Raw genomic sequence first — 24,278 nt, 5'->3', positions numbered from 1 at the left:
CTTTGAAGAAAGGGGTCTTTGGGCCTCTATTTTTTGATTGCCCAATATGGGCAATGTAAACAAAAGAGGCCCAAAGACCCTTTTATTCACAAAAGGGGTCCCTATGTATGGCTTCATTTCATGAACTTTGAGACAAAAATATGCATTCACAATTCAATAATTTGCTCAGATGCTTGGATGGTTTTGATCAGAATATATAAACCCTCCTTGGTGGGCCTTAGGTATGGGATTGGGTCCTCACTCTCACATCTTTAACCTATTAACCATGAACAGGAGAAAAAAAAAAGAGAGGACGTATGGCAACTTGGAGGAGAAGAGCCTATCACGTGTCACAAAGAAAGAGCTCTAGGATGGAGGCTTGGAGAGGGGAGGAGGTGGAAAGACAAGAGGTAGGCTTTGAGTGGGGAGGAGGTGGAAAGACAAGAGGCAGCTTTCGATGCAACTCATCCAAAAAGTGCCCATATATGAACGTGGGTTTTTATTCACAAACCACACTTCATACCTTGGCACAATTAATGTCCTTGAGTCCACATTACTGCAATCCATGTCTTGAAGTTGTGGTGGTGCAATGGTTTGCAGACGGCCATAGCTTGGTTGCATTATACCAATACACATTCTTCATTCGCAAGGAGGCCAACTTCTCCCCAGCATGCATTTGCTTACCTAAATCCTCATGAATCACAGTGAACTTGCCTATGAATGATTCAACTGGTTCCCACTTTTCAAGGTCTGAAGGGAAGACATCTGCCACCATGAATAAGAGCTCTTAGAAACCAAACACAAAATTTCCAAATGGACTCATTACACTTATAGGTGAAAAAGGTACATAGATAGAAAGGCTCACAGTGTGATGGTATCCTAGATTGATTGAATGATGGAGGAAGCCGCATATCTTTTCCCATGTAAACATGTTGCACTTTTGCGAGCCATCCTTTCTTCCCAAACTTGAACTTCAAGATGCGCCCCTTCCACTCATGCAAGATGTCACCTCTCTTGCTCTTGGGAAGCTTATGTGGACCTTTGGCTGATCCTTTCATCACTATCCAGTGATTTAAGCTATAGGTGCAAGGGATCCACTCATCCAATGCATTTCTGGTGTTGTGGAAGACACAAGAGGTCACAGCATTGTGTGGTCTTGTAGCCTTTCTCCTCACCATGCTCGTAGAGGTTGCAATAGAAAGAATGGGACTCCTACACAAGGTAATGCAGCTCCAACAGAGGCACAAAAGAGGGAGAAGGAGAGGGACAGAGCAACAGCAATAGAGGCATAGGAGAGGGAGAAGGAGAGGGACAGAGCAGTAGCAATAGAAGCACAGGAGAGGGAGAAGGACATAGACAGAGAAACAGCAACAAAGGCACAAGAGAGGGAGAAGAAGAGGGACAGAGCAGCTCCAACAGAGGCACAGGAGAGGGAGAGGGGAGATAGAGAGAGAGAGAGGAGCTGCAGCAAGTAGGCTAGAGTAGGAGGGAGCAGAGAAAGAGAGGGAAGAGGGAAAATGCATGGGATTTGGTTCAAATCTGAGTGATTTGGCAAGCTAGACCAGAACAGTGGGGGGCAAAGGCCCTAGAAAGAGGGAGGGGAGAAGAAAAATTCGCCACAAGGGCCCTACCATCCCATTGAAGGAAGTTTTGGGCTCATGTGGGGGAGGTGCACCTGGTAGGAGGGTCAAACATGGGTTAAGAGGGGGGGGATGGTTTGGGTGGTCCCTAGTGTAAGGGGAGCAACCAATAGGGGCTCTCTACAGGCCTGCCCACCCTCCACCCCAACATACCATTGCCCCACACCTTCTAGCACTCTCACTGGTACAACTCAAATCACTCTCTAATCCCTTGAAATTAGGAAACACTAATTGGAGGCCCTTTTGAGACCCCAATTCTCCCCTAATGAAACAAATGGGTATACAAAGTGAAGTACAATCCAGATGGAAGCATTCAAAGATACAAAGCCAGACTAGTTGCAAAAGGATTTGCACAACAATATGGTCAAGGCTATGATGACACTTATGCTCCAGTAGCAAAGATAGATTCCATACGGTTCTTGATATCACTAGCAACACTCAGTAGATGGAATGTGTACCAGCTCGATGTCAAGAATGCATTTCTCAATGGTTACTTAGACGAGGAAGTCTCCATGCAACAACCAGTAGGTTATGTTGAATGAGAAAAAGAGAATCAGGTTTGCCATCTCTAGAAGAGCCTCTATGGCTTAAAGTAAGCACCTAGAAGTTCGTACAGTAGAATCGACAAGTATTTTGCTAATCTAGGATACATGAAGTTCAATGTAGATCATACTCTACTACAAAGTTTAAGGGGAAGACATTACTATTGCACTTTTGTATGTAGATCATCTCTGATTGTGACTGGAAGCTTCATCAAAAAGCTAAAACAAGACTAATTTGTAGAGTTTGACATGAAAGATCTTGGACCTATGCACTGTTGTCTTGGAATTGAGTTTTGGAGAGATTCAGACAACACTTTTATGAGTCAGTTGAAATATGTTGACAGTCTTGCAAGATTGCAACCACTCCCATGGAACAGAGTTTAAAACTTACTAAAGATTCAGAAAAGCCTACGGTCAATGACATGTACTACAGGCAGCTCATCAAATCTCTTATATATCTGACTATCACACGGCCAGATCCAAAACAGTCTCAATCCAAAACAGTTCACTTGGACAATTTATGGCAAATCCAAAACAGTCTCAATCGAATGCAGACAAAAGAGTCTTGAGATACATTAGAGGTACAAGACAGTTTGGGATAGAATACAGAGGAAGTCATCCAAGGTTTCATGCGTACTATGATAGTGAATATGCCAGAGACCATGAGACCAAGAGATCAACATAGGGATATGTATTTTTCCTTGGTTAAGGTGCTATATCATGGTTGTCAAACAAACAACCAACTGTTTCTTTGTCTTTGACTGAAGCAAAATATAGAGCACTCACTACAAGTGCATGTGAGGCTATATGGCTTTGAAGACTATTGTCAAAAACAGACTTATTTGATGAATTAAAGCCAACAAAAATATACTGTGATAATCAATCAGCTCAAGCCTTGGCCAAGAATCCAGTATATCACTCCAGGACAAAGCACATCGGTGTCAGAGAGCACTTCATCATAGAAAAAGTGTTACTTGGTGACATCACACTACATCATTGTGATAGCAAGAGAAAGTTGCAAACATCTTTACCAAACCACTCGGTAAAGAGGTAGAAACATCGACAAGCTCTTGGTTTTGACTCAGAGGAAGGACATTCCCATTAAAGGGGTGTGATGGAATGTAATGCTCAGTCCTTCTTGAGGGAAGGCCTACTTCATGATGTTGATCTTGAGGGAAGGTGTTGAGAGAACATACTCAACATCATGTTATTACATGTGCATAGCACCAACACATATAGAGTGCTATAAAGGAAAGGGCTAGATGCCCTACTAACCCTAGCCCTAACCATAACCCTAAATGAATTTGTATATATTCTACATTTTCAACTAAATCTAGTGTACAGTTAGTCATTTGTGGTGTGCTCTCTAGCTATGCCCTCTCTCCTTATCTCCACTCTTCTCCTCTCCCCTCTTTATATTTTGTCAGAAACTCTGGTTGATTTGGTTTCTCACTGTGAGAATCTTGGAAGTGTTCTTGGACTCATAAAGAGCTGTGAACATATCCCATGCTTCTTTTGATGTCTTCACTGTGTTGAGCTGTCCTAGCATGACATCTTGCACATTCTGCTTGATCAAATGATATGCATATTTGTCTTTCTTGTCCCATTCTGCCTGTGCTTGGGCAATGGCAGGATCTACTACATGTGCGGACACTGATGGTGTAGATGTAGATCCCGCTGGTGCTACAACAACAGGGGGATTGGAGCTACTACTGGTTGTCCAATGGTCTAGGTGTAGATCCATCGACACAGTCTCATTTGTCTTGAAGGATAAGAATGGTCTCCATTCCTTATTTCCTTGTGTCGCAATTGGAATTGTTTAGCTTGGCAGATGCTTCCAAATTGAGGTTGCTAGTTGTAGATATGGTGCAAGAGATGTACTCAAAGTTCTTATGAAATCACTGTCTAAATCAATTTCCAAATTGAGGTTGCTAGTCGTAGATATGGTGCAAGAGATGTACTCAAAGTGCTTGTGAAATCACTGTCTGAATCAATTGCAATACATTGACTGTATCAAGTGAAAGATGAACTATTGGTGAAGATAGAACTATAATATTTAATCCAATATGTTACAAGGCTTGTGTGGCAAATGATGTCGAGAATAGCCAAGAGGCTTTATAAGGCTTAAATGATGTGCAAAATGCCAAACAATAGAAAAAATTTAAATCATGTGCTATCTGCCCTCTGATCAATCGATCAATGACTCTGAACACTCTGAAGTCTGCTCACTGAACTGTGGAATGTCAAGTTTTAGGAAATGAGATGATGTGAAACCACACGTGAGGGAAGGAACTGACTCCGAGTAGGAACTATGTACAAATTTTTGGGCATGGCTTTGATTGGCTTTTGTGGATTATCTCCTATAAGGATGATCTAATCTACTCTGATCTAGATCTAGCGCACGTGGAGCGATGAAGGTGCTAGGTAAGATGCATTGATGTAGAGGCTGATGTGTGTGCTAGAAGTGGATTTGTCATCGAGGCTCAAAAGTTTGTGATGCTTGCTACAAAATGTGCGTGTGATGTGACGATTGCATAGAGCACAAAAATTCGAGCATTTTTCCTTTTTGGAGCACCCTCAAATTCTTCCTAGATTAAGAGATACATCTTGATCTAGGTGGAGGGGCAAAAAGGGTGCAAATGATGATGTGGCACTTAGAGTCACATGCAGAATGTGTGCTTGCCAAGGGGTGTGCTAGTGGAACATTGATGAGGTGTCACCTGTGTACACATGGAAGGTGCCAAGTGTGCATGTGGAGAGGTAGCATGCTTAGCAAGGGGTTAGTGCCATGTGAGAGTGATGATGTGGCAGATGACATGGTAGGTGGCTACCATGCATCACTTTGACTGGTCAATTGATGACATGGCACTTTGATTAGTCAACTTGATGATGTGCCAAATTGATAGTTGATGTGGCAGATCAAGAGATGTGGCACTATGGGGACTCGGTGCTGCTAACGTGGTAGTAGATGTGGCCAGATGATGTGTCTGGTGAAGTGTCAGCAAGGCCGTGACCCTACTCACGTGGCAGATAAGATGTGCCCACATGGTAGATAAGCTTGGATAAAACTGCCATGTGGTAGAAGGATAACTCTGGTTGATGTGACATTCACTGAGTTATTGATGATGTGGTAAGGGATCAAGTTCCATGTGTTGAATCTGCGTGGAGACTCCTGGATACCGAAATCTGTAAGATTCTGTTTCGATGCGATGGAATCTGGAGAGATGCCCCAAAATCTTTGAAAGATTTTGTTATCTTCTTGTGTGTGCGCCGATCGTCATCGTAGGAGGCATGAGAAGGCTAGTTTGGTCATGGTGGTCGTTGAAGCCATCTTGGGCTTCTACGCATGCTGTCCGGTGGGCTGAGCGTTGTGCAAGCATAGGAGCCATGTGAGAAGCTCCGTGAGCTATGGTGAGGTTCTGGCCGTCTCGGTGGAAGTCTAGCCGTGTTGCAAGAGTCGGTGTGGAAGGCTAGCTCTGCTGCTTTGGAGTCATGGCTAGAGAAGTTCAGGCTTTGTGGGTCGATGTAGAAGGCAGGCTTATAGGTGTTGCTTTGTAGCATGATGTTTGCTCTGTGTGGTTGGGAGGTCGTAGACCTGTGTGTTGGCGTCGCTGGAGTGAAGGCTTCAGAGAAGGATGGCTAGAGTTCATTGCATGCAATCGGTTGGAGGTCGTGGATGCACCTTCCTTGTAGATGGTCGTTGTGCAGACATCGCCTTATTACACTAGGCTTTGAGGTTGCTCTAGGACTTCTCGGTGTTGCAAGAGCTAGGTTGAATGTTGGCGCCTTAGCTGTTAGTCGTTGTAGAATAAGTCGGTCGTGATGAAGGTTGTAGACTGAGGTCGTAGATGGTTGGAGCCAGGTGCCTTATGCGCTATAGAGAGCTGGGAGTTAGACCTTTGTTGCAATTTTGTTAATCTCGTTGGAGCTCAGTTGGTCGAGGAGCTGTAGCAACGATGGAGTTTGTTGAAGCATGGATTTCTTGCTTTGGTTGTTGGCATCGTTGAAGAAGGAGTCGGCCTTCTTCATTGATATGGCCTGCTTTGTTGAATCGAGTTGTAGAGAGCCTAGCTATAGCTCCAAATACTTGTTATGGCTCCGAATAAATTTGCTGAGGATCCCTTGTAGCCGAGAGCTTGTAGATGGATGCACGTTTGCTAGCTGTTGCTTAGCTCTAGGTTTGCAACTCAAAGGCTTGTAGATAGACTAAGGTCTCAACAATCTCTCCACTAACGTCTCAGCAATCTCTTTCAAAGTCGGCAAAAGGAAAATCTCTCTTTCTCTATGGATCTCTCACAAGAACTCACAACAAGAGAACTAAGTCTCTTTCTCACAAGATTCAAGAGTGAAATCTCATCATGAACAATGAACGAAATTATGGACAAAAATCTATAAAGGAATGAACAAAAAATTTATCTCAAAGAATCGTTGAAGATCTCTCACCAGAAGTGGACTCTCACGGAGAACACTCAATAGAACTCTCAATCTCTCAATCACTCTCACACTCTCAAGGATCAGAATGCCTCAATGGAAGGCAAAGAAGCTCTAATACCATGACAAAATATGAAGAGAGGAGAGGAAGAGAGTGGAGATGAGGAGAGAGGGCACAGCTAGAGAGCACACCATAAATGACTAATTGTACTTTAGATTTAATTGTGAAAATGTAGAATATATACAAACCCTTTTAGGGTTAGGACATCTAACCCTTTCCTTTATAGCACTCTATGTTTTACTGCTATGCACAATATTAAACACATGATGTTGAGATGGTTCCTCAACATGGTGCTCTGTGTTGGTTAGCACAGGCTTGATTCATGCCTACCTCTGAATTTAATGTGCGCAACTGCAAGGATGAGAGCTTCTAGTGTTCGATCTAGTAAGAAGTTCCAGTTAATATTTAGGGCTATGTAGATTAGTTTTACAAGCCCTTTTATCGAGTTTTAAGTGGGGTTTGAACAAGTCCCATGATGCCTAAAGGGGTTAGAGTCAAGGTATATATGTATTTAATGCCCATTTTATATCAATACTATTGACATATTTTTTTAATGATAATCCAAAATTTTAAAATTTTATTGTAATTTACATTACAAAAATTTTAAAAACATTGTGAATTTGAGTGGTGGCATTTTCATATATGATGTCTGTGTGTGCACGCACATGTGCATATTATGTATGTAGGCATGTGCGCACTTCAACACATACATATGTACAAGTGAAGAATGTACTTCAAAGCAATTACACTTGCAAGGTGCGTGCCCGAAAATATGTAACCATACGAAGTGGCTTAATAGGGGCTTTTTAATCTAATAAGTGCACCAAAATTCAAAGTTCTGTAAAGGGCAAGACATGTATTGCCCCTATTATCCCTTGAACTCATGTTGTATGTGGAGTTTTCTAGTAGTGCACCCCTCTGGCACTTACCAATTCATCAAAAGTAGGTAATTTTCTGGTTCAATAGTTGATTTTTTGGGAATGTGCTATGGATTAGGACATAAAACCTTTGTAAAAACGGCTATTTTTATTGGCTTGTTCAATGTCTAGAGTTGTTGAATAATAAACCCACTGTGTATGTGTTCGTGTTTTTTACAAGTCATACAAGTAGCCAATTTCTTAAACTTCCATCATCATATAGTCAATCATTACACCTTGAGCGCCTACTTTTTTTTTAGTTTTTTTCCCACACTCATGCACACAAGCTTTCATAGAATCCGATTCGGTTTCCCACGAGAGGTTGCTCATCAGTCTACATGCTCCCATTGGGAAATCGAATGCGTTCAGCTACCTATCTCACCCAGGTAGAGCCTTCATTTCTTAGACATTAACAAAAAATATATAATTCCAGCAGTAATAAAAAATGCGAAACTAAATGTAGGACAACGCGGTTGCGCGTTCATACCGGGGTCATAAGAAGAGCTAAACACGATCCTGGGGTGGAAGGTTGCTGCTATGGTTGTTGAAAATACTATGAATATGAACGAAAGTGCTGATCGATTTGATCAATAGCTTCTGGAATATAGCTTAGGTTGAAGCTAATTATTACCTGGCGTAGAGGATTAAGCAGGTAAAGAATTGGCTGCAGGTGAAGGATTGGTCGGAAGCTGCTACATAGCTTTAATGTTTGAAAGATTTGAGAACTGCGTGTTGGCAATTCCGGCTCCTACGAATGACGATTGGGTTGAAGCCAAAGAAAGTATTTTTGCTCCATGTTGCTCACGAGCAGTTTCTGTTACGATAGGTGATGGGAGGTGCAGCTATGGCTGAAGCTGACGCAGTCGAAGTTGCTGTTAACGAGCTGCTGCATAGCGTTGGGTTGGAGCTTGATACACACATCTACGCTGCCACCCCCCTCCCGTCCAGGGAACATACAGATCTCTCTCTCTCTCCCAACCCTCCCAGGACGCACTGATTCCGGCTTCCCCCACCCGAAATCTACATCGTAAGCTGGAAATCTGGGTGAGCCCGACACCACCATGCCATACGTTCCCCCAACTTTGAACGGCTGAAAGGGGTTGTTCCTGGCCTCCAGCCACTGCATCGTGTCTCGCACCGATTTGTCGCTGATGCGCTGAATTGCTTCGTGCACTCGTACAGCAATGGCTCCCAAACTCTCTTGCATCAGCTCTCCTGCCGTGGCTATCGCTATCGTCAACTGAAGAACGTTGCCGAAATAGGAATCGGGCAATGGCGGTATCATTCGTGCCCTGCAGTCCGCTGGTAACAGAGTATGTACTTCTTCTTCTGGCCTCAGTGCACTCACTTGGATGACATTCTTCCAGCAGTATGCGACAAGCGCCTCGAAAGATGTGCAGGAGTTATTTGCTTCCTTGCTTGCCTTCGTTTTCAGCCGCTTGATCGTCTCTCCACTGAAATGGAACACCCTTTCTTCAAGCTGCTTCTTAGGCTTCACTACCAGGTTCGCCAATCTGTCGGGCTCACGTATAAACATGAGCCGCCCTCTCTTCTCCGGTAGATTCTCAATCTTTAAAGCCTCCCTGTCGTGACAAGGAGGTTGGGAAATGGGCAAGCCTCTCCCACATTCTGCCCAAGATGCCATGAAGTGCCAAAAGGAGCGTCCGTCGGCAATTACATGATTCTCAGAGACTCCAATGACGATTCCCCCACCCAGAAATTTCGTAACCTGCAGGGCTTAAGAGGATTACTTTCGATAGAGGACACAGTTGAACAGAAATTGTGGAATGCCTAAAGAAATAAGAAACTATTAAGGCAGCTCACCTGAACAGCTAAGAAAGGAACGTCAGTGGCGTCGGAGCGCTTCAATTCGGAATATCTCGATAGGTCAGCAAAAAATGGCTGCATTTGAAAGTCCGGACCGAGATCGCAGTAGCGAATGTTGATAGAAGCCTCCACAAAATCGACCCCAGCGTCGTTACAGTCCACCCAAATCCTTTCGTCCTCTCCTCTTGAAAGCCTGCCGGCCCAGGGAAAGAACTGCACCAGCGCTACAGACAAACTGTCCTTCAATTTGGAAATTACGGCAGGGTAATCCTCCTCGGCAGTGTCGTAGAAGAGGAGCCCCAACATGTAAGGCACGTCACGCAAGACGAGGTCGAGGCTGGAGAGGAAGAGGCGGTGGGGGGGGCTGGGGAGGGAGGGGAAGACGGTGGAGGAGGAGAGGATGGAAACGGAAGCTGTGTAGGCCATGGGGGAGGGGAAATATTTCATGCTGGATGAGGATGGAGATGAGCAAGGAGGGGGATAAAGACTGTGGATGGAAGCGAGAGAGGACGCGGCAATGGGAGGGGAGACTCTGGGGGAAGCGCGGGAGAAGTGCTAGGAAGGTAAGAAAGGAAGCGCGCTGTTACTTAAAGATGGACGCGCACGAGAGTAGAAAGGAGCAGCTCTACAGCGTCGACGTCCACGTAGAAAGAACCAAGAAGTTGTTTTTGAAAGATTTGTTCAAGTCTACGTAAAGAGCCCCTCCCTTCGGCCTTTTGTCAACCCTTTGCCACCCTTTCCCACCTGCCCTCCCCCACCCCCTCCCTTGGTGGACCTCGTGCTTGTTTTTGGCCCCAGGACCTTGGCCCGACTACGCAACACTGGAGCCTCTCGATAGACTCTCAAAGGGTGGGTACACGAGAGCATGGTGAGTAGTGTGACCTTTTCTTTTCTTTTTTACCGGTCGTGGCACAGATTCGATTCCCTCAAGAAGCCGGGCCCCCTACTAGCCCCGTAGATGGTCGTGTATGTGTGTCTATATATGTGATCGGAAACACAAACATTTTGATCCCCCCCCGTTGCCTCCAGATCCTCTAATCCCTCATCCAGAATTCAATCTACCCCAAATTTTACAGATGCCATCCCTAATGTCATTCTACAGCCCTGTAGCCTTTCTTGTCAATGTCCATGCACTTCACCCAATGTCATTGCTTGTTATGCTACCTCTCCAAGCACTTGACAGTGGTAAAAGGGAGGGAGTCCACCTCTATCCCTTGTAAAATGTCTCACAGGCTAATGCATGCTCACCATATTTATGAGGTAGAGAGGTGCCCCCCCCCCCCCTTTCCCCTTAATACACACATTTGGAGCTTTCTAGCTTCCCAAATTCCCTACAAAAACGTTGCACCTCTTACTCCTACCGAAAAATTTCTTGGTTCTCCATATCAAAATCAACCACGTGTACATGGAGCCACATAGATGAATGCGAACATCAATTTACATTAAAAAGTGCAAATTGAAAGCGATTCAATTCTTGAAATGAGGAAAAAGAACTCTTCGAAATTTTGCCTAGCATCTATTTGAGTTGCTAAAATTCAGGCAATTTTCACATAGATGAGATTACACTTACTTTCACAAATAAAGCATTTTACATTTTCCTCCATTTATTGTTGCGAGTATGCAAATCTCATAGAGTTTCCCCTTTGACTACAACCCCCAACCTAAATAGATATTTCATAGCCTTATATAACTATACATATCCCTTTACTTTACCCATGTGGTCAACATCATCTAGCATGAATGGGCCATCATTTCAAATGTTTCGCTCTTACACCGAGCTTACACCATGCTTTTTGGCTGATGGACTCCATAGGCAAGCAAGAGACGTAATGTTTTTTAATGAAGTCATTATCTACAAAACTTGGACCTACAATGATGACAAAGGTATTATCATGAGCTAAGTTATTACTTGTGAATTGCCTAGGACTAGAATTTGGAAAATGGGTTTTCTAGTCAGATGAATGTTAGACTATGCAATTTTTGTTAAAGATCTACATATTGCATGTAAAATTGAAAATGCCAAACATGGACTTGTGGCATAGGTTAGAACTACAAAAGGAAAAAGACTGAAAAGAAAATGTTAGAACAATGCCTAAACATGACAATGACTACAAAGGTATTATCATGAGCTAAGTTATTAGTTGTGAATTGCCTAGGACTAGAATTTGGAAAATGGGTCTCTAGTCACATGAATGTTAGACTGTGCAATCTTTCTTCAAGATCTAAATATTGCATATAAAATTGAAGATGCCAAACATGGACTTGTGACATAGTTTAGAACTACAAAAAGAATAAACTGAAAAGAAAATGGGGAAGTAGCAACCTAAGGGTGTCCACTTTTTGTTCACTCCCCAATCCTTAGGAGGTGGAAAAACAAGCTTTTTAGCACACAAAAATGCAAATCTCACCTACTTCCCTATGGATCTAGTCTTTGAAGTCTTCAGACACAACATCATACATGCTATTGTGCACACAATGGTATAGTCTGATTGAAAATTTGATGCACACACAAAAAATTTCTTTGTGTCACACGACATGGTTCCAAGGCGGTCACACCTTTGTCACGAACAGAGAGTTTCATATTAAATTCTAAATTTCTCACTCATTTTAGATTAAATGTTATTAAAACTTTGTAGGTGGTCTCTTTACATTATGTAGAGCTTAACTTGAATTATTGGTAATTATGTGAATGATTTATCTAATTATAAATAATTATTTATAATAAATAAAGTCATAAAATACATGCATTATAGTAGCACACCACATTTTTTTAGTATTTTGAATAATTAAGCAAATGCAATTCGGTGGAGGTTAGTAGGCACATAAGGGTGTGTGGTTCAATCAGCAAATCCCAAATCCAACGGTTAGATTTAGGGAGATTGAAGTTTAATTTTTATTTTACTCCTTAGAGGATCAATAAAGAATATTAAAAATAAATCTTGTAATTCTCAAACATGACCAAACATTTCAAAAATGTCAATATTTTAAGTCCTCCGCATGATGAATAAGAGGAAAAAATTTTGGTTAAATTTGAGAAAGGGAAAGGTACAATATGGCCTCCACGAGTGAAATCTCCCTTTTGTGGGGGAAAAAGGGCCACCCAAGCCTAATACCAAGACAAGGTAGGCTTGGTATTAGGCTTGGTGAGGTAGGCTAGGAGCATCACCGACCCTAGTGGCAAGCCTTTGGAGTGTGCATGCTACCCATTTGGAAGGTTGAGTCATCTATTTTTGCCTTGCCACCATGCCACGTTGTTAGACCGCATGGTGCCATGTCATCAAGGAGATGTGACATCACTCATTGCCATGTCACCTTAGATTGCCACACGTGCTGCCACATCAGCCACATGTGCCACCTCATCATTCCACATCATAGGAACTCTTGGAACCATGTCATCACACCTTGCCACCTTGGCATACCTCATCAACATTACCACATCACCAATCCCTCCACCTCAATTTGCCATGTCAATCTACCACCTCATGAATGCCGACTCATCATGCCACATCACATTTCCACGTCATGGAAGAGCCTCATACATTCCACACCATATTGCCACATCATCACCATGCATGGTGCCACATCAGCCACATGTATACACATCATGATGATGGTGAGTCACATCATCAACATGCATGGTAAGTTATACATGCATGTGATTTGAGTACGTGAGGCATAGAATACCACGATCGAGGTTTATGACCACAATCGAGGTATTTGGAGGTATTTGGAAGTGGCAAAATAATCAAATTGTCATGGTTTATGACCACGATCGAGGTATTTGGAGGTATCCAAAAGTGGCAAAATAATCAAATTGTCATGGTTTATGACCATGATCAAGGTATTTGGAGATATTTGGAAGTGGAAAAATAATCAAATTATCATGTTTTATCACATAGGTTATTCTCAATTTGAATTAACCAAGATAGGCACATATGTTATGTGAACATTAAATTGAAATAAAATCAAACGATGCAAATATTCAAAATTAACATTGGATTCCATGTATATATAATATGATTAAAATCAACTTGTTTGAGTAGACCACAAAAATTAGTTTCAAAACAAAATCAAACGGAATTTTAGTAGCCAATTATTTTCAATCTTAGCACCTTCTCCACCAATAATAATCAAGAACAATCTTGTGGATGAGTTCAGGCTCTCTATAAGACACCACGTTTTGGTTCATTTCACCCATTCTTAGCCATTCTTGCCTCCCCATCACTTTGTCACACCTTCCATCCTACTTTCGTTGAGAATGGGTTCTCAAAGCTGTAGAGCTAGTAGACGTGAAAGATGTAGGAACCCCCTGCCCAAATCTCATTGACGTGGAGTGCAAGCGGAAGGCTCACGAGTGCAAGAGAGCCTCTAGAGCTAGAGCTCACGCTGCCACCACCAAACCACCTCCACTTTTACATCCCACCTCCACCTCCACCCCCACCCCCACCCCCACCCCCACCTCCATTGTCCCCCCCTCCACATCCTCATCCGCTCCCCTACCTCCAGCCTCTGCCCTTCCCCTAGCCACCTACATTTTGCCCTCCACCTCTACCTCTTCCCCCTCCACCCTCCCCCCTCCCCCTCCCCCCCTTCCCCTTGGCACCTCCCTTCCCCCCTCCACCCTACCATCTCCCATTGATCCCCTTGCCCCACCTTGCAGCAGTAGTGTTGCTTCACGACGCGACTTGCCAAAGTCCACTATCCATCATCGTACTAGCAAGATTGTGTAGTCTTTTTTTAGTGACCTTACACCAGCTTCGCAGTCTGCTCTTCTCATGTCCCTCATTGATCACCCTGACTTGGTAGAGTGTAGGAGGCTTGCTGGTCTTGGTGCACGTAGAGATAGGGTTGTATGTAGCGAGATCCTTAGCAGTGTTCGACGTTCCTATGCTTCTATTAATCATAGGAAGTCCAGTGATGCCTTGGCATCATATTGTGCTATTGTGGCTACCATTACTAGACCTCATATGACAGTCCATGTGCATACCGCTTCATGTCTTCTTCAGATTGCACTGCACACATTGTGAGCAGGCATGATTAGGAGGTAGAGTCTAGAGGATAGTGAGACTGATGTTCTTTGGGCTTCGAGAGGTCATGCACCTCACTGCGATCGATTGTTGGATAATTCCACTAGGTCCTTCATACAACAGTTTTGGGAGGAGCATTGTAGAGCATCCCCGATGTTCAAGAAGGCATTGCAGAAGAGGGTGTCACGCGATGTGTACATTGAGCATGGTGCATGTTTTTTGAAGTGTACTCAGACTGAGTTGTACACTCAGTTTGTAGAGGTGCACTCAGAGTGCAGGATTGGGCAGAGGTCATTTGAGCGATGCAGGCCATGGTTTGTGCCATGCTCTCAGGAGCGTGACACGTGTTGTTGTCGCTACCATGTGGATTTTGGATTGATGTATGACATATTCCGTTCCCTTGATGGTCATAGGGGAGTGGTTCCTACTAGCCCTCGTGACTTCATTCATTCCATATTATGTATGTACATGAGATGGCGATGCTTTATTCCACTCCCTTGATTGTGTGGAAGGCAGGTGTACTTTGTGCGGTGACTTTGCTAGAGTGCCACGAGTTGCACTAGATACTTGTGACATGCAGATGGTTCATTGGCAGTAGTATGAGTACAGTACCCTGACATTAGATGGTGGTGAACAGTCGAGGAGGTTGCAGCTTGTGGGGAAGGAGACACCACGTGTTGTATTCATTGACAGTTTTCGAGGGAAGTTGTACTGCTACAAACGCCACTCGCACACTGCGAAGTGGGAGGATCGTCAATTCCATGCATGTTTGAGGACATTTCCTATAGGGGTGGTTGTCTCAGTGGTAGACTTTGTAGAGAATTATACCTTTTCACCATAGCATGAGATCCAATCGAAGTATTATTTCTCCGGACAGGTGACGTGTGATTGAGTTATTAGTTTTTTTATGGCCTCATTATATTGAATTATTTCAATAGTCATATTTTTTTTCAATGCCATATTGCAGGTTGCTATATTTGTACACATTAGCTATCGTCATCCATAGGCTCATGTGGATGGCATTGATAGCACCATGGACTCACGGTCATTGTGCGAGAGTATCACTTCTACATAGTGATGATCGATCGCATGATGCCCATTTTGTGTAGCATTGCTTCACTTTGCATGATAGTTTCTTGAGGTATCATGGTGTCACACGGCAGCGGCACTGGATCTAGTCAGACGGCTATGGTGGTCAGTTCAAATCTACTTGACAGTTTTATTAGTTTTGCAGATGGCACCGTGAGACAAGCATTCCGATCACATGGAGCTACTTCGAGACAGGGCACGGTAAGGGAGAGCATGATGGTGCAGGTGCTTGCATGAAGCGTGCTTTGCATCGATACCAGTTGTGTCACAGTGCCGATCGCTTCAAGGATGCACATGATGTGGTGCGGTGGTGCAGCCAGCACTTATCCACTAGTGCTATCTCCTCGTTTCAGTCGCGTGACGATAGGGTGGTGAGCTGGTATTTTTTATGCGTGGACATTGGGAGTCTTGATCGGTCTAGGCCTTTTGATTGTCATTCAGTGTCTGGCACTCTTGATTTCCATTCCATCAGGAGCATAGGTGAGTCTCACCCTGCGATCTTTTCTTGACAGTTTGCATGTTTTTGCTCTGCATGCATTGATGATGATTGGGGAGGGTGCTCCATGATACCATGAGCCAATCCATGGGCACGACGAGTGCTTTCTCCCTTCCAGCCTTGGGAGGAGATACATGATGATCAGGAGATGCAGGATTCAGTTCCTCTAGAGATTATGACCAGCTTACAAATATGTTGCGTATTGGTGATATCTTCGCGGTCATTGCTTCAGAGGACAATGAGGAGGGTGTGGATTATTACTTTTTGCGATGCTCTATGGCGATGAGTGTGCTAAATGAGGATATAGTGGATGGGCATGGGATGCACTTCGATGCTCATAGCATGATCGTAGGTGGCCACTATTTTTAGCAAATACAGAGGCGTGGTCACTATATTGAGTTCCAGGAGTACATGGCAGATCAGGAGGCATACATGTATTCTCATCTTGTTGTTGCGATCAAGATTACTTTGAGTCATGTTCGCACTGGCAAGGTGATGTCCACTCCACGATGGCACCTTGCAGTGGAGGATCACGAGAGCATACTTGCAACTATTGGCATGAGAGCCGATCCTGAGGAGTAGCACATTACATATCATAGTTTTGGGATCATCAGTTCATCAGATAGATTTTTATTGGGTATCATTAGTTGATTACATATTTTTGTATTCGATATGTATAGGCTCACTGTGTGACCATACGATTGTAATTTTCATGGACTCATATTTTGTATTTCACTATGATGGTTTTATACACATTCATACACATCATTGTATTAGATTCTATTTTATACATGATGTCCATTGTCTTCTTAATGGGATTTGTTGTTTCTGTAAAACAAAAAATTGTTTATTAGTAGTTATGTTGTAATTGTGTTTTGTGCTTTAGGACATTTTAAAAATGTGACTAAGAAAATTTGTGCACATACTAACCAAATACGCATGTGGACTCATCTGTTGGGGATGAAACTCTGCATGGCACTTAGGCTACCCTAGACCTACATCCATGCAAGATTTGGTTTTCAAATGATTTGGTATGTGCCACATGGAAGGTATAATGCATACATTTTTGCAAGCACTCGCTACTAGTGACTACGTATGGAAAATGGTGCACGTATTAACCAAATACGCATGTGGACTTATTTGTGAGAGTGCTCTTAATGGAAGCAGAACAGAAGAGGGAAAGAGAGAAATAGAGAGCCACACAAGTTTTTGGTGGATGCAGAACACCCAAATCTTCTTTTTCATTCATTTAGATATGTGTTTGAGTATTGTACATAACCGGGGTAAAGGCACAATGACCTTTAACCCCCACAACCTCCCACTTAAAGGACAATGTGCCTTTAAGGGAGAGCAACCAGTGAGCATACTATCCAATGCCCATAAATACACGACAATACTCAAACCGTTGACTAGGTAGACTCTTCGTCAACATATTTGCAGGGTTATCATCTGTATGGACCTTGACAAGCTCTATGCACTTGTCCTCAAGTACCTCCCGGATGAAATGGTACCTAATCTCAATGTGTTTGGTCTTTGCATGAAAGACCGGATTCCGTGCTAGCTGAATAGCACTCATGGAATCCCCTATGCAATGTCAGTACACCTATATGAATCCCCAAATCTCCCACTAGCCGATCAAGCCATATAGCCTCCTTACAACCCTCTATGGCTACAACATACTTAGACTCTGTGGTAGACATAGCAACACTGTGCGCGAGACATCCACGACACTATACCACCTACAAAGGTGAACACATAACTAGAAGTGGATCTCCTACTATCCACATGCCCTGCATAGTCTAAATCTGTGTACCCAAGTACAGCATGTCTCCTCTACCAAAGCAGATGCACATCTCCTTGGTACCCTTCATGTACCTCATGATGCACTTAATTGCCTCCCAATGCCTCTTTCCTGGATTAGCCATATACCGGCTAACAACTCCTACTGCAAATGCAATGTCTAGTCTAGTAGCTATCATAGCATACATAAGACTACCAACCGTTGATGCATAAGGAACCTTGGCCATCGTGGCCCTCTCCTCATCTGATTTGGGACTATCTATATGACTCAGTTTCACATATGGAGGCAATGGAGTACTCACTGCCTTCCCCCCCTCCATATTGAAATGCTGTAATACTTTTGTAACATACTCCTTCTATCAAAGCAAAAGGAGTTTCCTACTCCGATCACGCGTGATGCGCATACCAAGAATATGACCTGCAAGTCCCAAATCCTTCATATCAAAGGCCTCATGCAATTTGGCCTTTAATGCATCTAGCTCATAAGTATTCTTGCTAGCCAATAGCATATCATCCACATATAGTGCTAGGATTATCAAGCTATTATCCTTAGCCCTTTTAGTGTAGAGGCAGTGATCAATTTCACTCCTTCTAAAACCTTGGGATCAAATGAAAGCATCAAACTTCTGATACCATTCTCTAGGCGCTTGCTTAAGACCATAGAGACTCTTCTTCAGCTTGTAAACTAAATGCTCTTTGTCCTTTTCTTCAAAGCCTTCTAGCTACACCATATAAATTTCCTCATGCAGATCCCCATGCAAGAAAGCTGTCTTGACACCATCTGCATAAGCTCCATATCCTCTGTTGCCACTAGTCCAAATGGGCCTTATACCTAGGCACATCATCACGTGTGACCTTCATCTTGTAGACCCATTTACATGGCAATGGTTTCTTTCCATGTGGCAAAGAAACCAAGTCCCAAGTCTTATTTTTCATAAGTGAACTCATCTCTGATTGCATAGCATACTCCCACTTGCGTTGATCCTCACGCATCATAGCCTCTCTGTAGTAAGAAGGCTCCCCGCAATCAGTAAGCATCACATAGTCTACCCCTGGAACAAACCTATCAAGCAGTCTAGACACTCTAAATGATCTTCTCAAGGGCATTTCAGCTTGCTGTCCCACCTACATATCAGCCACATTTGGCTCATCATTTCCACCAATAGATGATCCATCATCTACCCTTGATTGTATACCTGTGGGAGTACATGGTGATACCATTTCTTGCACATTTGGTGCATGGACAGCTTGATGTCTATCAACATATGCAGGTGGATTCACATCCTGGAAAGTGATTCTCCTCATTTCCACATCCCTCATGGGTGCCTTATGCATCTTCTTTTCATTGAAGACTACATCATGGCTGTGTATGATCTTCTTTGCTTCTGGATCCCAGAGACGATAGCCCATCTCTCCACTTTCACCATAACCCAGAAAGATGCATTTCCTAGACTTAAGATCTAGCTTCTTTCAAAGCTCTTTTGGCACATGTGCATATGCCTCACACCCAAATATACGCAAATGAGAGTAAGAGGGCTTCTTGCCACTCCATGCCTCTTCAGGAATACCACCATCCAAACTCTTACTAGGTGATCTATTGATCACATGCACTACAGTCTTCATTGCCTCAGCCCAAAAACCACCAGAAAGACTTGCATTGGAAAGCATGCATTGCAACCTTTCTTGAATGGACTAGGCATGGATGATCTGTATCCTGGTCATCGTCAGGCCATTGATCCATTTGCCCGTGTGATCTTGACAGAGCACTATAGGGATGATACTTCAGTGGTTGCAGCGTGTGTTCCATGATGCTTCTCATATGGTGATTTCATGCCAAGTGATGAGGCACGAGCAGAGGAGACATGTCGTATTGAGCGAGAGGCAGAGATTCATATATCATTGCAGCAGTGGGTGGAGCAACAGCTTGGGCGAGACTAGCATCTTCTACATGTAGAGACAATTACTTGACTGGATTTGAGGCATGGATATTTGCAGATGCACGACTTTGGGAGCTGAGGCACGCATACATAGAGGAGGTGAGGGAGGTAGAGATGGCAGCGGTGGCTCATGCAGCATGCCTTCCTCTTCATCAGGATGAGGCTAGCCCATCTGATCCAGGAGATGAGGCTAGCCCATTTGATCCGGCTTTGCCCGAGGGCACATAGCACAGTTGGGCAGCGGGTCATACAGGAGCCACGTTAGAGGATGACTAGAGGTTCATATGTGGAGTTATCAGATTCTCATTCAAGATGATTGTTCAAGCTTCACACATATCTTGTTTAGGGATGCACTTTTGCACGATGATGATGATGATGTACACATTCATTTTGGTACTTTCATGATGTTGTTCTTACTTTTATGATGTATGAGAATTTTGGTACTTTCATGATGTTGTTCTTACTTTATTTATCTCAGTTTATAATTTGTTCAAATCTAACATAAACATTTAAAATTAGGAGTATCATTTTGAATTTCAGATATCTCAATTCACACATCTAATAGATAAGGTATTTTAAAAATAATGCCTTGTGAAGTAATTGTAAACATTAAGCATTGAAAAGGTGTTCAAGTATAAGGTCTCTCTCTCTCTCAATCTCGATCTCTCTCTTGTGCTATGAACTTTATCATTTTGAATATCATATTGAATTTTGTATATATTAATGCTTGCAATTATTACACTAATATTGTCACTAATTTTTGTAAATTGTAGATTAACAAAAAAATGTCAATGTTTAGCATGGAATGGTGCTCAATGGTAGTAACATGTGTCAAACATTAATACATGATTATGTACGATTGGTCCAAAATCATATAATACATATATAATTTTTCATAGGTAGTCACTAGTAGTGAGTGCATACAAAAATGTACGCATTATACCTTCTACCTAGCACATACCAAATCAGTTGGAGTCCAAATCTTGCATGGATGTATGTCTAGGGTAGCCTAAGAGCTATGCAAAGTTTCATGCCCAACAGATAAGTCCACCGGTGTATTTGGTTAGTATGATCGCCATTTTTCATACGTAGTCACTAGTAGGGAGTGCATGCAAAAATGTATGCATTATACCTTGCACATACGAAATGGATTGGCAACCAAATCTTGCATGGATGTATGTCTGGGGTAGCCTAAGAGCCGTGCAGAGTTTCATCCCCAACAGATAAGTCCACATGTGTATTTGGTTAGTACATGCACCATTTTCCATACGTAGTCACTAGTAGGGAGTGCTTGCAAAAATGTACGCATTATATCTTCCTTGGGCTTTCCTTGCCCACTTATCTGAATTTCCTTTGATTGACGTAAGAAGGTCTTGGCCTTTCTATGGTACATCTTCCCTTGCTGCCTTCTTGCAACAACATCAATGCCATCTCCTCAATGTGAGTGGTTGTTTAAGACCTAGGGCCTATAACATCGATGGGAATCAATGACTATTAAGAAGAGATGCAAGTGGTTGATTCTGACGAGTGCTCATTGATCATCACTAGACCTGATCCCTCGATCACTTTCCTTCCCATTCCCAACTCTACCTCTCCTTGTTCATGCTGCCTCATTGGAGGAAAATATGAAAATAACTTGCCCATTGACCAAGAGTTTATGGGGATTTGCTATCCACCTAGTGGTGCTCCTTGACCAGCAATTAGCTCCTCACTCCACTTACCCTTCATGCAAGCCCGTTGGTTGTCATTGTGACTTAGGTTTGACTTATCATTATATTCTTAAATTGTGATTCATTACATTTTTAAATTGATGCCGCCCTTGCACACTCTCCCCTGCATCCAATGCATGCCAACTTTTCTTGGAAGCTCTAAAATTGGGTTTCGCCAGCTTTTCTTTAAAGCTTCAAAAAGGGAAAAGAAACCCCTCTTTTCTTGAAGCTCTAAAAGGGAAAAATCACGAGTATGGGCACTATACATGGTTGGGAGTGGCGATTTTATCTTGGCCCTCTTTTCTTGGGGGCTCTAAAAGGGGAAAAGTGGGCTCTAGGAGGGAAAAACAAGCTATAGGAGGGAAAAGTGAGCTGAACTTCGCTACCCTCTTCCTTATCATGATTTGCCACCATTCTTCCTCACCATGGAGTGCCACCATTCTTCCTCACCATGATTCGCCACCCTTATTCCTTATTAACTCAAGAGCTTTCCACCATGGAGCGCCGCCTTTCTTCCTGACCATGATTCGCCACCCTTCTTCCTCACCAACTCAAGAGCTTGGCACCATGGAGTGCCACCCTTCTTTCTCACCATGATTCGCCATCCTTTTTCCTCACTAACTAAGGAGTTTGCTACCATGATTCAACCATAGACTTTGCTCTTGTTCTTTCAACCACCTTCATCTTTCACTTCTTTCTCTTGTTTTGGAGTTTTGTGATGCTCAGTGGGCTCCAGGCTGGGCTCTCCAGCTGTACTCATTTGTTGATCCAAGTTGGTATATGGAAAAGCTCCAATTCTTTTATCTTGTCTCAGCTCCCCATCCTAGATGGCCAAAACTGCATGCTTCCACTGAATCTCTCAATGTGGACAATCATCCTAAATTCTAGAGCCACAAGAACCATTGAGTCATTTATACAGAAGATCTTCCCTTGTCTCCCAACCGCTTTGATCTCTGCCACTCCAAATAGGCTAAGGTTGAGGACCAAGGTCTGTCGGATCTAACTCTAGCAATGGCACTCCTCCTCATTTACTCCCCTACCTACTTTCATCTTCTAGCTCTTCTTTTTGGCCTGTCCTCTGGGTAGTAGCCTTAGCAACGTTTCAAATAGGACAAAGCAGAAATTAGCATTTTTAGATTTTTTGGATGTGCATTTTTCCTATTGCACAATATGTTGATAATTGGCTTCTCTTCATTAGCTAGAGTATGGACTTGAATGAAGACTTTAAAGTGGTTGACTCTCTCTCTCTCTCTCTCTCTCTCTCCCCTTATTTATCACCTGAAGTCTTCCTGAATCCTACACACCATCTCCACCTTTTCTTGCTCCCCCCCCTTCTCTCTCTCTCTCTCTCTCTCTCTCTCTCTCTCTCTCTCCCTTATCTCATACAGTCTTCCTCCACACCATCTCTAGTGGATTCTTTTGTGTTTTCTTTATTTATCTTTGAGAGGCCTTCTGAATGATTAAATATCATTTACCAAGGTTATCTTGGTTTATGCCTCTGCACATTTTTGCTTCTTTATTTCAGAATATACATATGCATAGAACAAAAACTATGTGGTCCTGCAAGCGTGTAGATGAAAATGCTCTTGAAGATTTACTTGGGATGAATTGGGGAACTAGGTCAGGTGACCAAAAGGGTGGTGTTTCAATGTCATGCATGTAAAGACAATGTGGTTATTAGATACCATTTGTCATGCCAAATTTTGTATTTAGCTTTTTAGTACAAGCGCTAGAAGAAAACAAATGGCCGATGGCTTCCCCTAGACTCTAATGATGAAGACAATACAGGGGTAAGTTTGTCTATTGATGTTGAAGAGGGAGATGTCAAGAATGTGAATGTCACTTCGCAATGGACTCTAAGGGATGCGCAAGAACACTTATTGGTCATGGAGGATGGCATGTCAGAGTCCTTCTACTTTACCTTAAATGGTGGTAAGATCAGTCGCCGTGTGGAGAAGTGCATGCATAGTGCCAATTTCATACCTCCTGCAACTTTGAAGATTGCTAACAATGTGTTTGACTAGTGCAGCATTTAATTTTTTGTCTGCCAAATCCTAGTTATTGCTTCAAAAGATGATGGACAATTAAACTAAAATGTTATTTCTTTTAATGTTTTCTCCTTTCAGTTCATGGTGGTAAATGTTTTTCAAAAAATTTGGGGATTTTATTATTAAATTTAATTTTTAAGGTTTTGATATATATTAAGGGGATCTTCTCTCATGCCATAGAATTTGACCATTGCTTGTTGCAGTTTCTCAACATCTAAGTAGACATTGTTGAAAGCATTCATCTCAAAGGTTTGCAAGTCAGATTTCTTTTTACTCTTCCAAGTCATTGTGCCCCTTACGCAATGGTACCCTCCAAGCATTTCTCTTGCACATTGGTTTGTTTCTCGCTGTGCACATCTCACAAACCAAGGTGTGGGTAGGGGCACTATAGACTTCTTATACTTTCCCAAAATAGCAGACTTGAAAATTTGGAAAACAGATGTGTAAGCTTCACGACTTACACCGGCAGTATCACACGTTGCAAGCATCTCCTTTGCATCCACAATATCCTTGAAGTCCTTCATCACCTCCTCAGCAACTTGCACATGTAGGCGCTTGTGTCTTGGGTCCCTTAGTATCCCAATGACATCACTTGACTTCAATAAACTAGCTAGAGCATATGAATAGTCAATATCATCCCCGTCCGTTCTTCCCATCACATCTTCCATGAAGTTCCTAAAGAATAACACAATAAAAACTTAGTCACAAATAGTGTAGCACAAAAGACTGTAATCCCATTGGAACATTTGATAACCAACCTTGTAGCTTGGACTCT

General features: G+C 42.8%; 1 protein-coding gene across 1 annotated transcript; it reads right to left on the bottom strand.

Moving 5' to 3' along the window:
* Nucleotides 1-8,115: 8,115 nt before the first annotated feature.
* On the bottom strand, nucleotides 8,116-9,823 carry LOC147887619 (hydroxycinnamoyltransferase-like). Its single transcript, XM_087393065.1, has 2 exons — nucleotides 9,395-9,823; nucleotides 8,116-9,299 (listed from the first exon to the last, which is right to left on the bottom strand). The coding sequence occupies exons 1-2, from the start codon at nucleotides 9,821-9,823 to the stop codon at nucleotides 8,388-8,390; spliced, it is 1,341 nt and encodes a 446-aa protein (XP_087249191.1). The 3' UTR covers nucleotides 8,116-8,387.
* Nucleotides 9,824-24,278: the final 14,455 nt, after the last annotated feature.

Source organism: Dipteris shenzhenensis, chromosome 22 (genome assembly GCF_047967505.1).
Source record: "Dipteris shenzhenensis isolate YYH24624 ecotype China chromosome 22, Dip_SZ_1.0, whole genome shotgun sequence".
NCBI lineage: Eukaryota > Viridiplantae > Streptophyta > Polypodiopsida > Gleicheniales > Dipteridaceae > Dipteris > Dipteris shenzhenensis.
Note: the sequence above shows the minus strand (reverse complement) of the source record. Positions and strands in the feature narration are given on the sequence as shown.

What these genes read in the sequence shown, in the direction of transcription:
- LOC147887619 (XM_087393065.1), bottom strand. Translation starts at nt 9,823, where the DNA reads ATGGCCTACACAGCTTCCGTTTCCATCCTCTCCTCCTCCACCGTCTTC. An exon ending in TTCCTTTCTTAGCTGTTCAG is followed by an intron (nt 9,300 to 9,394) that starts GTGAGCTGCCTT and finishes TAAGCCCTGCAG; the next exon opens with GTTACGAAATTTCTGGGTGG.